Source organism: Lycorma delicatula, chromosome 1 (genome assembly GCF_047948215.1).
Source record: "Lycorma delicatula isolate Av1 chromosome 1, ASM4794821v1, whole genome shotgun sequence".
In the NCBI taxonomy this organism is placed as follows: Eukaryota; Metazoa; Arthropoda; class Insecta; order Hemiptera; family Fulgoridae; genus Lycorma; species Lycorma delicatula.
The window spans coordinates 148,165,493-148,182,303 of record NC_134455.1 but is presented as its reverse complement, the minus strand read 5'-3'; the positions used below and the strand labels follow the sequence as shown (position 1 = coordinate 148,182,303).

The 16,811-nt window shown below is 32.2% G+C and overlaps 1 protein-coding gene across 1 annotated transcript in view; it reads left to right on the top strand.

Annotated features, from left to right (window-relative positions):
- LOC142323983 (putative fatty acyl-CoA reductase CG5065) overlaps positions 1-16,811 on the top strand; it is a 102,472-nt gene that overhangs the window by 34,245 nt on the left and 51,416 nt on the right. The window contains exon 2 of the mRNA XM_075364450.1: positions 16,358-16,562. Coding sequence (XP_075220565.1) covers positions 16,359-16,562 — 204 coding nt within the window. The 5' untranslated portion in view covers position 16,358. The remainder of the gene's footprint in view (positions 1-16,357; positions 16,563-16,811) is intronic.

Below are 16,811 nucleotides of genomic sequence, written 5' to 3'. Positions count from 1 at the left end.
GGTGACAAATATGCTACCGATTCGCTACAGCAAAACACAATTTCCCGTTTCCATACTCTGTCAGTTGCAGAGCTGAAATTGTGATCTTTTGAAAATATTTGAAGCTAGCTAAATCCTTTAAAATAGTATCGTACTTTTTCAAACTACCCTTTCGTTAATCTGTTAATATATAACAATTAATAAAAGACAATGGTAATTATCTTTTTATTTATTTATTTTTTTTACATTAAGTTTATTTTTACAGAATTAGTAAGCTCATTATGGTGTCAGTATTTTACTTACAAGTATTTATTTTAAATAATATAGAGATAATTCTGTTCTTAACGAATACATAGAGTGTTAGTCCTATTATTAGAAGTCATCACTTGCCGCGGCCTCCGAAGCGGAGTGATAGCTTCTTACCCTTTCACCTGGTCTCGGGTTCGAATCCCGGTCAGGCATGGGATTTTACATGCGGTAAAAAGTTTTCATTCCATATTCTCACACATAATAGTCACTAAAAATGTTTATATCCGACTCGTTTAAAAGAAGCATAATAGATTTCTCTTATTCGGCCGATGTAGCCTTATGATTTCTAATCATAAGATAAAACCTAATAAAACTCATACGACAAAAAATGCTTCAACTTAGATTTCTATTTTGCTGATTTTCCTTACCTAGATATATATATATTGAACATACTTGTTAGACATATTAAATCTCCTGCCTTTATTATTATAATATTTTGATTATTTTCAAGAATCGAGTCAGTAAAATGATAACACTCATATGCATGTTCTTTCGTTCTAACACTTGATTTAAGTTTAAAAAAAAATCGTTAAAATAATAATAAAAGACTTCAGTTAAGATGACGATGATCTGAACTGCGATTTTGTCTGTTTTCTCAAGAGGTTATTTATTATTTGCTGTTGAGAATAGGGCACACTAGGCTCGCTCATGAATATCTGATTACTCAACAGATGCACTCGTTTGTGCTCGCTACGACTACTATCTAACTGTACATTACATCCTTGTGCAATGATTCCCGAACTGTGCGCCGCCAAATATTGTAAAAGCTTCATAAACCAAGACCATTGGTTAGGCCATTTGGCCTAACTAACTAAAAAACAAAGTGAGAAGCTAAAAATATGTAAATTTTTTGTTTGGTTTGTTTTTACTTGACTCTGTGTATAAAAGTAATGTCGCCGACGCAGAATATTCTAACGAACGTGAGCCGACAACGCTGCGCCTTCTCGATCCCGCCATATGATTGCGCTAGACACGTCGAGGTGCGTAGATCCTTCGTGACAAATTTGGACTATTCTGGTAGATCTTGCGGAAAGCATATAAGCAAGCGTTGCCGGCTCGATTCAGTCAGTCGGTTTATAATCTAAGTCAAGTGAATTTAAACTCAGCGCTTCATATAAATAATCAGTGATATAAATTAGTTCATGTAGTATAGTTAGTGTAATATTGCTTCTTGTTTGATGTCTTTGATAAACGGTTTCGTGATTTTTTACTCTTGTATCTACAATGATAGACAATCATTCACGAAATACATTTTTAAAGACGGCATCAATACCAAACAACGCTTTGCTAGCATCTTACAAACTGGCTTACAGAATCACGAAATGCAAGAAGTCTCATACCATCGCAGAAGAACTTATTCTACCGGCTGCTGTAGATATGGTGAACATCATGGTTGGTGAGTCTGTTGGAAAGCTGCTTTTAAAAGCGCCTTTGTCCAGTAACACAATTAGTCATTGAATAAAACATACGGCGGAGGATGTCAACGATCAATTAATTGAAAAAAATAAAGAAGTGGAATTTGGATTACAGCTAGATGAGGCTACGGATGATAATAAGGATGCTTATTTGATATGCTATGTACGGTTTATAGATGGTAATAATATTAAAGAAGACCTTCTCTTTTGTAAAAAATATCATTGCAGGAGCGAAGGCTCAGGACCTGTTCGAGATTCTTGATACATTCATATCTGAAAATAATTTGAACTGGCCTAAGCGCGTTGGTGTCTGTACTGATGAAGCTCGCTCTATATCTGGCTGCTATGGAGGATTACAAACACTTATTCGAAGCAAATCACCAAATGCACTGTGGACCCGTTGCATTATTCATAGAGAAGCGCTTGCGTCAAAACATGTGAGGCCTGCACTGAATCAGGTGTTAGAATGTGTAGTGAATATGGTAAATTTTATAAAATCTTGTCCATTGAAAGCAAAGTTTTTTAAAAAACTGTGTGAGGATAGGAACTGAACACTCGTCTTTGTTGTACTATAGCAGTGCACGATGGCTCTCTCGTGGTATTTTTTATCACGTACCTTTGAATTAAGGCAAGAATTTTTTTTTTTTCTTAAAGAGGAAGGATTCAAAGATGCAGAAGATTTTGCTGATGCCGATTTTTTAATAGAACTGGCATATTTATGCGACATTTTTGAAAAGCTAAATTTCCTTAATCTCTCTCTGCAGGGAAAAAACATGCAGCTTTTGAAGTCAACAAAAAAAAAAAAAAAACTTTTATCAAAAATCCAAACTATGGAGAAGAAAATCGAATGAAAATGCAGGCAAACATGGTTTTTTATTACTGTAGCAATTTTTGACGTCAAATAAACTTGAGTTTTTTCAAGATATAAAAACCGTGTCTGAAGGGCACTTATCACAGGTAATTATCTGGTTTCAGAAATACTTTCAAAATGAAAATTTCGATAGGTTTTCAAGGAATCAAGCTCCATTTAACACTAGTAGTTATGAATTTTATTCATAAAAGTTTCTTTAGTGTAATTCGAGTTATCTTGCGACAACAGTTTGAAAGCAAAATTTGGCACATGAAATTGGCAGAATTTTGAATTTCAATAAAAGATGAATATTCCCTTCTAAGTGATAAGGCTCAGCAGATTTTAATTCCATTTTCGACGTCGTATTTGTGCGAAGCTGGGTTGCTGAAATAAAAAGCAAGTATAGAGTAAAAATCAACGTGGAAAAGGAAATGAGGGCGGCCGTGTCCAGATTAATTCCACGATTTTAGAAAATGTACAGTGATTTACATCATCATATTAATTATGTTAATGAAGTAAAAAATAATGAAGACACATAAGTTTTATTTGTTTTTATCTCTTTACTTACGAATAGTCATACTTTTACTTTTAGGGTAGGGCGCCGTGGAAAAATCTTAATTGAAAAAGGGCGCCGCAACTCAGAAAAGTTTGGGAACCACTGTTCTTGTGGATCGTATCTGTTATGCGGCATTGTGTTGCAAGTTTAAACTAGGGTCTAACATGCGAAATATACTAGGGAATAATGAAACGACATTATCTTACGTTTTACGATTTCTTAGGGCCGTCCGTTTACATTCAGTTATTTGAATTTTCTGTAGTAACTTTCAGCTGCTTATACTATTGTTAATCTTCAATATTTAATTATTTAAAATATAAATATCGTGTCCGGGCGCTGATAACGACATTTCGTTGTGCGCCCAGGAAAAAATTTACAAACTAGCAAGACTATAATGTAAGTAGATTTACTTTTGTTGACTGTCCAGTTTGCCTCTGGCCATGACACGGTGAAGTTTTATTTTTGACAAGGTTTCCAATGAATTATTTTAACGCATGTATTTTTAAGATCAAGCTGACCACGTTGTGAATAAGAATGAAAGAGGTATAATTTTCTTATCTCGATGCTTTAAACAAAAAATATTACAAATTTTAAAAAGGGTGAACCTGAAACCCGCCCCGTTCTCTTCCTCAACGTATAACAGATATCATGATCGAAATTTACAAATGTAAATGTCGCGTATCGGATACCTCGTCTAATATATATTTTTTTTTCAAACAGCAGAGACCAAAATATACTGAAATCTGCGAACTTTTAGGCTGCCAAAAATCAATCCTAAAAATCTGTTGTACCAAACTGCAAGTACACTGCTATATTTGCTGTTTGGCACCCAGACAAAATGTATCAGAAAAGAACTACTACGACCAGAAAAGTTTATTGACTTAGTGCAAAATATTTTTCTTCGTAACTCAGTTTTTTCCGCAATTACAATTTATTTAGTTTACCGTAAACTAAAATTAAAATAAATGCGATGTTTAGAAAAAAATAATTTTAAAAAGTTAACAATGATACTGGTAAATTTATTGAACAACAGGCTGACATCAATGATCGTCAGTATGACGGATGGCAAAGAATTTTGTAGCGCGTAAAATATGACACGCCTGACCGAGACTCGAACAAAGACTCTCTCTTATAAAAATAAACCCGATCTTCTATGTTTAGTACGATAAGAAAACCTGTAAATCACGTTTCCCTCTTCTGGAGGTCTAAATATTATCAACAAAACTGAAGATTTAGAATCTATGAAATTTCACGGTTGAAATGCTGTCGTTCATTTATTTCGACATTGTGCTCCAAAAGGTACTTTACTTTGTGTAAAATTACATGTAAAATGTTTGATAAACAATATGAAATTTTGATCTGTCTGCAGTTTCTACAGTTTTTTATTACCGCTTTTAAAAACGATGACTTTCTCATACTTTAGACATGATGATAAAAACTCAGATGAAACAGTTTATTAATTAAGAAGATTAAAGGAGGAAATACTAAGTTTTTAAATAGTTTAACAGATATTTCATTAAAATCTACGGATGTTTTTTTAGCTAGTTTGTCAATAAAACCACACAGTTCTTGCACCTCTGTAACGAAATTTATAAAAAAAGATTCCACTGTGTTGTTACAGCAGCTAAACTCATTAGTAAATAAGTTGTTATTTCCTAGATTTTACAAAATAATAATTTAAAAAATTTGCAAGATCCTTTAGCACCGCTACTGACTTATTTAAACGTTAAACTTCAAGTTTCATTATCGTGTTTTAATTTATCTAACGAAGAAATAATAATCTGCCGAATATTTTACTAATGTTTTTGGAAGATGGATATTTTTACATAAATGATTTTTTTTTAAGCAAATGGCTATTGTATCATCGAATTTTAAATTCATTCATTTATCAATTTTAGTTTATTTATTAGGTCATTTTAGGTTAATTCAATTCAATCTTTCAGTCTCCTAGTGTCATCACCAAACCATTGTTTATCATCTTTAAACATTCTCTTATAACAGGACACACAAAATTCATATTACACTTGAGTCCTTTTAGAAATTTTGAAAAAGTATCTATACACTCTCTCCCGCTTAAATATCTACCCAAGTTTCCATACTAAAAACGGTTTCAGCGCTGATTTATCGTTGATTTTTTCCCACCGGTAAATTCACAATTAGACTATTCTGAGAAATATTTGATATTAAAAAATGGTGCTCGGTGAATCCAGTTCTCGTTACCTTATTAGAGCTTACAGATAATTTAATTTTACTGCTACATTATGAAAAACGATTAGTTCTAGTAGGACTTCAATTTTTGGATAAATTAAAATCATACAAAATAAATAGTAACTGATCTAATTTCTTAGTTACTTCAACAAAATTAATGTTAAAATCCACACATCATAGAATAATCATATTTCTTACCTTAAATTTACATAATAACAGATGTACAATATCAATATTTCCAATGATGGTATAATTTTTGATAAGAAAAAACAGTACGAGTACTACCTTTAACCGGAATACTAGGTTTGTACCTAACCCTTCACGGCATAGCGATTCCATCTCTCATCCAATCTTAAAAAACAAAATACTAATTCCACCCAAATCTCCGGCAATGTACGCTTGTATTTTCAATTGTTCCAGAATTATAAAGCCAAATAAATTCAACATCTACACGCAAATCATGTTCAGAATTTTTATGTTAACATTTTTTTGATTCGGCTTAGAGAACGTCGAATAAATACAAAATTCCGGGGAATTCTTGATAATAATACTTTCACGCTATTCCGTGTAGTTCCATTTGTTATACGCTATAACTGTCATGAAAAATAAAACAATCATCGGGAAAAGAATTATTATCATATTACGCCCTGAACTTCTCCTGCGTGGATTTTTAAAAATATTAGATAATTACAGAATTTATTGTATTTTTTTAGATTTTAATTTACTGTAATTTGTAAACTATTAAGTTTCAATTTGACTTGTACAACAGATAGTTAATGTCTTCTCTCATAACGTGATAATCGCTAAACCAGAGATAAAATGATTCGTGGGTCATAAACTCTACAGATAACTTACTTGTAAGCGTACTTACTATGTTCTATCTTTGTTTTTCGTAATATTTACGCGTTTTTTTTTTATTAAAAACCTTTTCTTTATGAAAAAAATAAAATTATAAAAACAGTTTTTTATGTGGATATTGTTAAAATTGTACATAGATAATGAATCTCAATTAATAAAAAAATGGCAAATTTAAGGTGGAGTCGTACTTCAGGGTTCTTCAATCAACTTTACTAATGAGATACTAAGGAGACAATTCAGAGGAAAAAAGATTTCCCAAGTATCCGTTCAAGCCTTACTCTAAACATTTAATTTCGTAATACAAATTATTCAATTTAGTGAACTCCTTATGAGTATTTAAATGTAATCTGTTATAAAAAAAAAATTGTTAAAATTAGATTTCTGATAATTGTAAATAAATGATCTTTTTTTTCACGTATCTGACTAGAAAGAGCATTATGTAGATACCCTTTGTTTTATTCAGTTGAAATAGAAAGATAACGGGTCGTTGATTTCAATTTTTTTTTATCTAAGTCGCTTCATCTTGAACTCTATAAGGAATAGTGAACGATAGTTTATTTTTGAAAGTTCAGATGAATAATTTTCAAAACATTTTATACAACGATCCTGTCGTTTTATTTTTTAAAAAATATATTTAATTATATTCATTAAAAATATTTTTATACAAAAATACACAATTTTTTTGATATTTGAAAAGATGTATTTTATATTTAAAATATAATATTCTCCAAGGAAATTTTTACGCATCATTGTTAATTATCTTAGCTTACTGGATGGTAATGTTTCAATTAAAATATTAAAATTTCATATAAATGTAATTAAAACAAATTAGGTAAAAAAAAAATCAATTTTAAAATAAATGTTTTTGCTTTCGCATAAATCGGTATAATGTACGGAAATTCATCTGTAATTCACGATTCACTCTTATCTTCTGAAGACCTTTCACCGAAATATTAAACATTAAAAAATCAGAATTACTCTCATCAACTTTAATTGCAAATGAATCACTAACGGCGTCCACAGGCTCTCAGCTTTTCTGAATTTTTCTTCGATTTTATTCACACATTTGCAAAACTTTTTCTTCCAGCTGTTTGCAGTAATCGAAGAAAAATTGTATTTTTCATATCACTTTTAAGTGATATTATTTGTTGCAGCTCGGTTTTACAGGCAGTATTAACTCAACGGGATCGAATTCAGGGTGGTATGGAGGAACTCTCAAGACGGAATGACCTGTGTTCATTTTAAATTTTGACTACTTTATAACATTTTCTCTTGCCCTCTCTGAAATTAATTAAATGGTACAATTTAATTTTTAATACTGACACGCCAAGAGGATTTCTTTCGCTTGAATCTTCGATTCTGGTGCGTTAAAATTGGAAGATTTTAAAACGTGAACGCCGTGATATGGTGCGTTGTTATAATCGGTACACTCCGAGGAGATAAGTTAGCAAAGTTTTTCCCCTAAAACATGTTTAGAAAAATTACTAATCATTTCCTTTTGAAAATCCAGTGTCGGCTGATTGTCAGCATATACGGAATAAAACCCGTTTCAACATCTGCATGGATAGTAACCGATCAGGAGCTCGTAGAAATCGTTATACAAGTCGTACCTTCTCCGGCTGAATGCATCATTTTTTTTCCCCCCAAGCCGGACATCCAGTTAAGTATACTCGGCTCGGGAACGTGACCTCGCGACTCTAAGAGGGCCTCCCCATTCACCGGTTATCAACTCGGCACAACAGGTCAGCCCCCCCGGTTTCGGATCTTTTAATTGCCTGCTTCTAATCTCCGACGGAAAAAGCCAGGCCCGGCTATGCCGTTCCAGCCCTCCCCCCCCCGTAGGAGACCGGGTCTCGGTCTTTCCTTTTGTCAGCCTCAAACCGACGGCGCAGGAGCCGAAGCGTAACCGGGAACCCACACCGCCGGCCGGGTCTCGGTCTTTTCATTAATCCACGCTTAACGGACCCCAGGAGTCCCCGCTCCATCACGGGATCCCGCACACCAGGGCAAGTGAGCCCTCAGGAACGGGGCTGTCCGCCCTACCCTTCTATAAACTAAAACCCTCAGTATCCCAGTCGTCTTGCATCATCTTCTTTTATTCTGAGGACTGCTCTTGAAAATGTTGCAAAATTATGCCAGTTCCCAGACATAGCCAAGAGCCACTTCGAGAGCTGCTCCGGTCGGGTACGTATCAGTCCTGCATTTATACGATGTTCCTCCCATCGCCTGCACACGAAAATAGTGTGTTCGGCATCGTCAACCGCGTCGCAATACCAGCAGATGGGTGACTCTCTCCTGCCAAACCTATACAGGTATTGTTCAAACGCTACATGTCCCGACTTGAGTTGCGTTGTGTGATAATCTAATTCCCCATGAGAGCGATCTAGCCAAGCATCCAGGTCCGGGATAATTCTTCTGGTCCATGCGGCCACTGCTGAACCCGCCCATGCCACCTTCCATTGTTCCCGTAATATAGAATTGGCCTCATCTTTGGTTACACCGGACGCCCTTAGTTTTCGTCCTTTAATCTGCAATTCAATCGGGGGCACCGAATAAATTGCATCTGAATGCATCCCTTTGTTACTTTGATCGTACTTTATGGATTAAATTTGTTATTCGTACAAATTATTGGGTTACCTCGGTCGATATTTTTTATTATTAAAAAACATTTTTTTTTATATTTCTTGTAACAGATGTGAGATTGCTTGCTTAAAACTGATTTATTATTTCTTCATTTCTTTCACGAAACCACATCACAAGTAGAATTTTTCGGAGACTAGACATTTTTACAGTGTCTAAAATACACTGGTGTAAAAACTCAAATTCAATTTGTAAAATAACAGATTTAATTTTTAACGTATTTCACCAAAGACAGAACAATTTATTTAGAAATTAATTACTGACCGACGAACTACTAATGATCTGCAAAAAATATCTACATCAGAGTATTCGATATGCTTTTTTATTAGGAATACTCTATAGAAAAATACACTGTTATCAAACTCTTTCAATTTTTTCCTAATTCATCTTGCAGAAAACACAGAACCTCCAAATATAGTTCTCTCGATAACTTTTTCGGATCTATTCCGATATATTTCTGCTTCTGCTATTTCTGTTATTTAGTTATATATTTATACAAATTTATGCATCACACTAGTAATTTATTTTATTTTACTTACTAAATTTATTTTATACTTGTGTCTCGTGACAGGACGGTGAGGAGTCACGAACTCGCCCGAAATTAGCCGATCGCTCGCTCGAGTTCTCCTCACAGTCGAGCCACGCGCGTATTTCAAATTCAACTTCTAATAAAGAAATGACGACTTGAACGTGAATTAAATTGACGGCTTTTTGTTTATAATTTTTAAATTAAAATAATTATTAACTATTCATAAGTTTTAGTTATACTTATTTATGATCAAATTATTTACAATTATTTTTGATAAGAAATAAATATATATATATTTATAAATTAATTATAAATGTATTATCTACTTCATTCAAATGGTGGGGAAACGATAATAAAAAATTAGTCTGATAATAATAAATATCAGACTATTTAAAAATAGTCTGATATTGTTCTGTTTTATCGCATCCTACCTTTGATGCGGTATTCTCCGACTTGATGCGGTGTTCTCCATGTTAATCCTTGAAGAACGGCCATCATCTACTGCTCCGCTAGGAATCAGAGCTCAGCGCCTTTTCTTATCTTTAAACATACAATTACCTCCAGTTCTTATTGTTCTTCCATCGTATTACTCCCTTTGACAGCCTTCTCTAGTAAATTACTGCTTTGGTTTTTGTTGATATTATAAAAAGAACAGCAATCCGGTTAAATTACAAGAAAAAACTTTATAATTTTATAAATAGCATGAAACCTGGTGCTATAGTTTATACAGACGACTCTAAAAAACCGTTAATTCTGTTGGTTGCGCTTTTACGGTTGGTAACAGAACATACATATTTGGCCTTCCTAGCATCGTCAATATTTTTGTTACAGAGTTGTATGCTATTAATAAGGCCTTAAATATAATTAGAACAACATTTCGACACGTACTTATCTGCTCAGATTCCATGAGTACTTTGCAAGTGACATGGAATCCAGACACCCTATTATCTGTGAGATTCAGTGTGTTATGACTCAACGTAATAAAACAGTGAGTTTCTGCTGGATCCCCAGCCAATATGGCTGGGGATGACTTTTTCAGTTATCGGCTAATCGGAGCGAGGTGTATCATCAACATCAAAATTTCTAGATCGAAATGCTTGAACCGCTTTTCGTCACACATACTGAAATCGCATTACGTTCACAAAACTCAATGAAATTTGGTATATTTGTAGTGTCCACAAACATTTTTAGAAGTTTGAGTCATATTCTTCCCTTTTTGTAATAAATTTCACAATTTATCGAATTTCTTCTATATTTTCACTCATTTTCAAAACGCAATAATTTTTAAATAATCTATGCTAATCATGCATCAAAAATCTTAATTAGAATTCTACACAGAAGAATTGAGAGGAGAGTGGAAGAAGTGTTAGGATAAGACCAGTTTGGTTTCAGGAAAAGTATAGGGACAAGGGAAGCAATTTTAGGCCTCAGATTAATATTTGAAGGAAGATTAAAGAAAAACAAACCAACATACTTGGCGTTTATAAACCTAGAAAAGGCATTCGATACGTAGACTGGAATAAAATGTTCAGCATTTTAAAAAAATTAGGGTTAAAATACAGAGATACAAGAACAATTGCTAACATTTACAGGAACCAAACAGCAACAGTAATAATTAAAAAATATAAGAAAGAAGCCGTAATAAGAAAGTGAGTCCGACAAGGATGTTCACTATCCCCCGTTACTTTTTAATCTTTTCATGGAACTAGCGGTTAATGATGTTAAAGAACAATTTAGATTCGGAGTAACAGTACAAGGTGAAAAGATAAAGATGCTAGGATTTGCTGATGATATAGTAATTCTAGCCGAGAGTAAAAAGGATTTAGAAGAAACAATGAACGGCATGGATGAAGTCCTATGCAAGAACTATCACATGAAAATAAACAAGAACAAAACGAAAGTAATGAAATGTAGTAGAAATAACAAAGATGGACCACTGAATGTGGAAATAGGAAGAGAGAAGATTATGGAGGTAGAAGAATTTTGTTATTTGGGAAGTAGAATTACTAAATATGGACGAAGTAGGAGCGATATAAAATGCTGAATAGCACAGGCGAAACGAGCCTTCAGTAAGAAATATAATTTGTTTACATCAAAAATTAATTTAAATGTAAAGAAAAGATTTTTGAAAGTATATGTTTGGAGCGTCGCTTTATATGGAAGTGAAACTTGGACGATCGGAGTATCTGAGAAGAAAAGATTAGAAGCTTTTGAAATGTGGTGCTATAGGAGAATGTTAAAAATGAAGAGGTTGCAGCTAATAGATGAAGAAAGAAGCATTTGGAAAAATATAGTCAAAAGAAGAGACAGACTTATAGGCCACAATTAAGGCATCCTGGAATAGTCGCTTTAATATTGGAAGGACAGGTAGAAGGAAAAAATTGTGTAGGCAGGCCACGTTTGGAATATGTAAAACAAATTGTTAGGGATGTGGTATGTAGGGGTATACCGAAATGAAGCGACTAGCACTAGATAGGGAATCATGGAGAGCTACATCAAACCAGTCAAATGACTGAAGACAAGAAAAAAAAACTATGCTAACTTTTCTTAAAATACTCAGTGATATGTCACTGTTCAAAAGCACGCTAGATTTGATTAGTATTATCAGAACCATCTATCGATAAAATACTAACCGGAATAATACCGGTAGAATAGTACCCGAAGTAACATTTTCCTTATCCCTACAAAATACATAAACAAAAATCACGACTAAATAACTGCCAGCACTTCTTTAAAATCTTTTCCAGGCGATAACCCAATCTCATAATCACTGTTATTGTAGGTAATATCCTTCCTATACCTTATGTTTATAAAATACATATATTCATATAAAATATAGTCAGAAGAATTTTAATTTTTCTATCCTTTTTAAATGTGCCCTTTGTTAAAAAAAATCTTCCACCTTAGTTAATTGGATGTAGATTACTACAGGACCACCAGAGGATCTTCCTTTACAAATAAAAAACAGAATCGTAACAGATGCATTTTGAAAAAATTTAACGTTTGAATCCATAAAACCTTAACATATCTACTCGTATATAATAATTAAACTGAAAAACGGAGTTTCTCAGTTGACATCAGTTAAAAATGTAGCTTTTCAATCGAGCATACTTATTTTCGCTATCAAAACATTAAAGATACGTTATTAATAAAAATAAAAATGTTTCGCTTAAGTGTTTCACAGGTTGACATTCATGTTAACCGGTTAAGCACCGGTCAACAGACCTGTCGGTTAAAGAAGACAAAAACCTTTAGTTCTTTTTTATAATTCTCGTCGAGTACTTGTAAGATCGGCGAAAACCGTTTTATGAACGCGTCTAATGATTTTGAGTATATTCGGTCAAATATAATTTCCAATAATAAAAGACTGAATATTAATTGAAAATAATGAAGATATCGAAACGATTAAACATAAATAAATAATAATTACAGTAAATGATTGTAAAATTATTGTGAATTAAATAAAAAATGTATTAAAAAATTAAAAATATAATCAAGTAAATCAGTAGAAATTTTGATGTCGTTGATACACCTCGCTCCAGTTGACCGATAGTCATCATTTTTTCATGATTTCATCGAAATCGTGAAAAAAGATCATCGAAATTCATGAGAAAACTGACCAAGACCGGCGCATTAGCGATCATGGTATCAGTAACGAACTGAATATCAAACGCAAAATATTTTTAACCGAGTAAATGTATGCTACCTTTTAAAGAATAAACGTAATAATTATTTTCCGAGTAAGTATTTCTGAAATTTTAAACTCAATCCTGTATCATAGGCTACCATTAAGTGAAAATGTTAAAATCACTCTATAAACGAATTCAATTTTAATGACATGGTAACTAGATCGTTGACAGATTTATCATTCGTCGTAAACTAAAAAAAAAAAGAAAAAAGATGAATAGATTCCAAGATCTCACTCCAAATTGTTTTTATTAAAAAAAAATTAAAACCTTATTAAATGTTTAGTTTCATAAAAAACTGAAAAAACTAAACAGAATAAAAATAACACTCGTAATATTTTGCAGTAGAAATTTAATAAAACATGTTATTTCCTGGTGGTTCTGTAATGTGTAAAATATTATTATCATCATCGTTTTTTTATCATCTTTCTTTAACAGTTTCTTTTTAATTTATGGTCTGAAAGAAGAATAATGTTTGCGACCGTAGTAAGTGGGAGGGAATTTTATGTTTCATCGATTAATACCGGTGAAATATTTGTGTAGTTTGCTTTTATTTAATTACGTTGTATTATATATAAGCTCGCTGCATCTTAATAAGAAAAATATTAAGAATGAAACGGAACTACGTCTTAGTTACTAACCGTTTACAAAACCGCTATATTAGAAGGAATTGTGTCGAGAGAAAGTCATGTACCGGCTACATCAGATTTTTTGTTGTGATGATCACGTTTTACTTAGAGGTTACGATTCGGTCACTCGTAGACCTTCTGGTTCCACTATTATGTATCCGCTTAAGAACCGGTTCATCAGAAAATCTTACCAGAATTAGAATGTAAAATAAATAAACTCTAAAGTTATGTTTGCAGGTAACCTGTGCATTATTAAAAATTAATTGTTAGTGTGGTTTATTTTTATGTATTTTTTTTTAATTTTATTTTAATTAATGTGAATTCTACATTTTGAGCCTTTATGAAATATATTTGTATTAGCCGATAAGTTACTACAATTATTCTGGTAATGTACCACAATATGTGACAGTTTCTGATGTATTTTTTGTTTATATAATACAATATGTATATGTATATATATATATATATATATATATATATATATATATATATACAGTCACCCCAAAAACTTAATTTATTGTTAAATACGCAGCATATCTTTTGAACCTGAAAAACCGATTAACGTTTTTAAATAATTTTCGAATCCAGCTACTGCATATAATTGCGCTTTTTTAAGTACACTTTGAAGAAATATTAATGGCATTTAAAAGATTTTTTTTCGTTACACTTCACCGTTGTTTTCCTTGAAATATAATCCGAATATTTTTTTCTAAATTATCCGATCACTTCTCAAGATCTGCTAAAACTTTGTCGCTGTCTTTGATTAAAATAAATCACATGGATTAGATCGTTTCTGCTTAAGCACATTTTTCTGAAACCGATTATTCTTTATTACATTTTATTATAACATACTATTTTGCTATAATCAAACACTTTTTTTAATATGTTAAAAAGTTACTCGCGAATCGAAGTAAGAACCTCCTTTCATTTCAACGCGAAATATTTACTTGCTGTACGGTAACTCACTGTCATTAATATTAAGGGAAATTTGATAAAAATTCAGAGAACATATTTTAAAAATACACTTTAAGAAACAGCTGTATTTACGTAATGCGATTCTATGATGAAAAGTTTGGTTACAAATTTGTAGCACGTTTTGGTGGGTTTGAATTGTACGTACCTGATAAAAGAAGGAGACGACTAAAAGGAATAAGGAAAATATATGGAAATGAACGGGACGCAAGATTAGCGGGATGAACGGGACGCAAGATTAGCGGGAGATAAAGTAACTCCCTACTAATCGCAGAGCATGTACAAAAGTCCCTTGCTGTGTGTCATTATTATTTTAGGGCGAGTATTTGTTTAATTGGCGGTTATACATCAATTTATTTTCGGAAGGGTACCCTAAGAATAACAGAACGTACAGCTAGACGAACAAAATGTAGAACTGAATTATTACATTCAGGAGTTAAAGAAGAAAATTTTTAAAAAAGGCGGGAATTCTACAGCGGAAACTAAACGGTTAAACAAAGATTAAATTAACATTGAAGTTTGCGACGTTGAAGAGGGAAAAAATGGCCTACGTAGCGGTAATAAATAAAAAGATTTTTCTTATACAGATACTTTAATCACATATTACTGTCGTATGACTAACAAGACTAAATCTACTTTAAACGAACTTTTAATTTTAACGTTTTCTGTCGATCGAGAGATCTTTTTCAAGTCAAAGGACTTGAATCATTTCAACAAATTTGTTGTCTAAAATTTAATTACTAATAAAATAACTGTAACCATGAATCCTGTTTTTTATGCACTAAATTTTTAAATTACGCTACCTATGTAATAAATTGAATGTTTGCCTTTCTTAAATCGGTATATTTTCTTGTATATTTAAAAATGTTAAGTTATTTTTATTACTTTCTTTTTTAATTTATTAACAGAGCCGGATGATTGATTAAAGTAAAGGGCAACATTCCTTTTAATTGTAAATTTTCTCCCATACGGGGAGGTTTTGATCCACTGATGAGTTTAAAAAGTCAAAAACATTACTATTCTAATTTCAAAATCTTATTTATCCATATTACCGATTTTTTAGACCGATTAAAGTCAAATGGAATAAAAAAGGTTAAAGGTTTCAGGTTTTTTTTCCAAAATGTAGCGTTAAATAAAATTTAATAATTTAATCCTAACGTGTTTCAAAAAGTTCAATCGATTCAAAACAAAATCATTTGTCGAAATTAATTACCAAATTTTCTTATTTAGAATTATTTTTAAAAAGATTTACGATGCATATGAATCAGGCCTGCATCAAGGCGTCATGGTGTCGGGCAAGCTTGTTCTCACTTGCTGCTCCTATACTGTTTGCTTTGCAAACAAGTATTCTTTGAGCAAAAAAAGTTCCAGTTTGATGTCGTATTACCTGATCTATTGTCTATAAATCTATACTACAATATTAAAAAAGGATCATCATGGAAAGATAGAAAGTCACACATTGCTTAAGGAAAAATGAAAGATATTAAAACTGATTAATATCTTAGTCAAAAATCATTTAGGTTAACTTTTAAAAACGAAACAAGGTAGGCCAGTTCAATACTGACGAATGTTTGCACATAAATAAAGAAATTACTATTAATTTTGCAGTATTATTTCAAATTAAATTGTTCTCAGTTCCTGTTATATATTCTTTACTGTACTTTTTTAATATGAATAATAAAATTTTAAAGATTGAATTATATTTATTTTCTATATTTATGTGTAGGATGAATGACGGCGGATACAGTCAAATATCAGAATTCTATAAAGGACGCCACATATTAATCACAGGAGCCACAGGGTTTGTCGGTAAAGTACTAGTGGAGAAATTGCTAAGGTCGTGTCCACAAATAACTAAAATTTACCTTTTAATGCGACCAAAATGCGGTGCAGACGTAAAGAGTAGATACAATGAACTGCTTAGTGCCTCGGTAAGTACTTCAACTGAAATATATTGATTATTTATCTTATATATCATGTTCGTGAGATTGCGGTTTTTTTATATTTATGTTATTTGTAATTATAACATACCATTGGTTTCATATATTTTTTAAATAACAGTGTGTGCTTATTTAGACCGTAGATATCAGATATTAAAAGCTGATCGTTGGAAGAAAAGAATGTAGGAAAAACGGTTAATGTTTTGTTAAAGACTGCCAAAAACTAATCGGTACATCTCA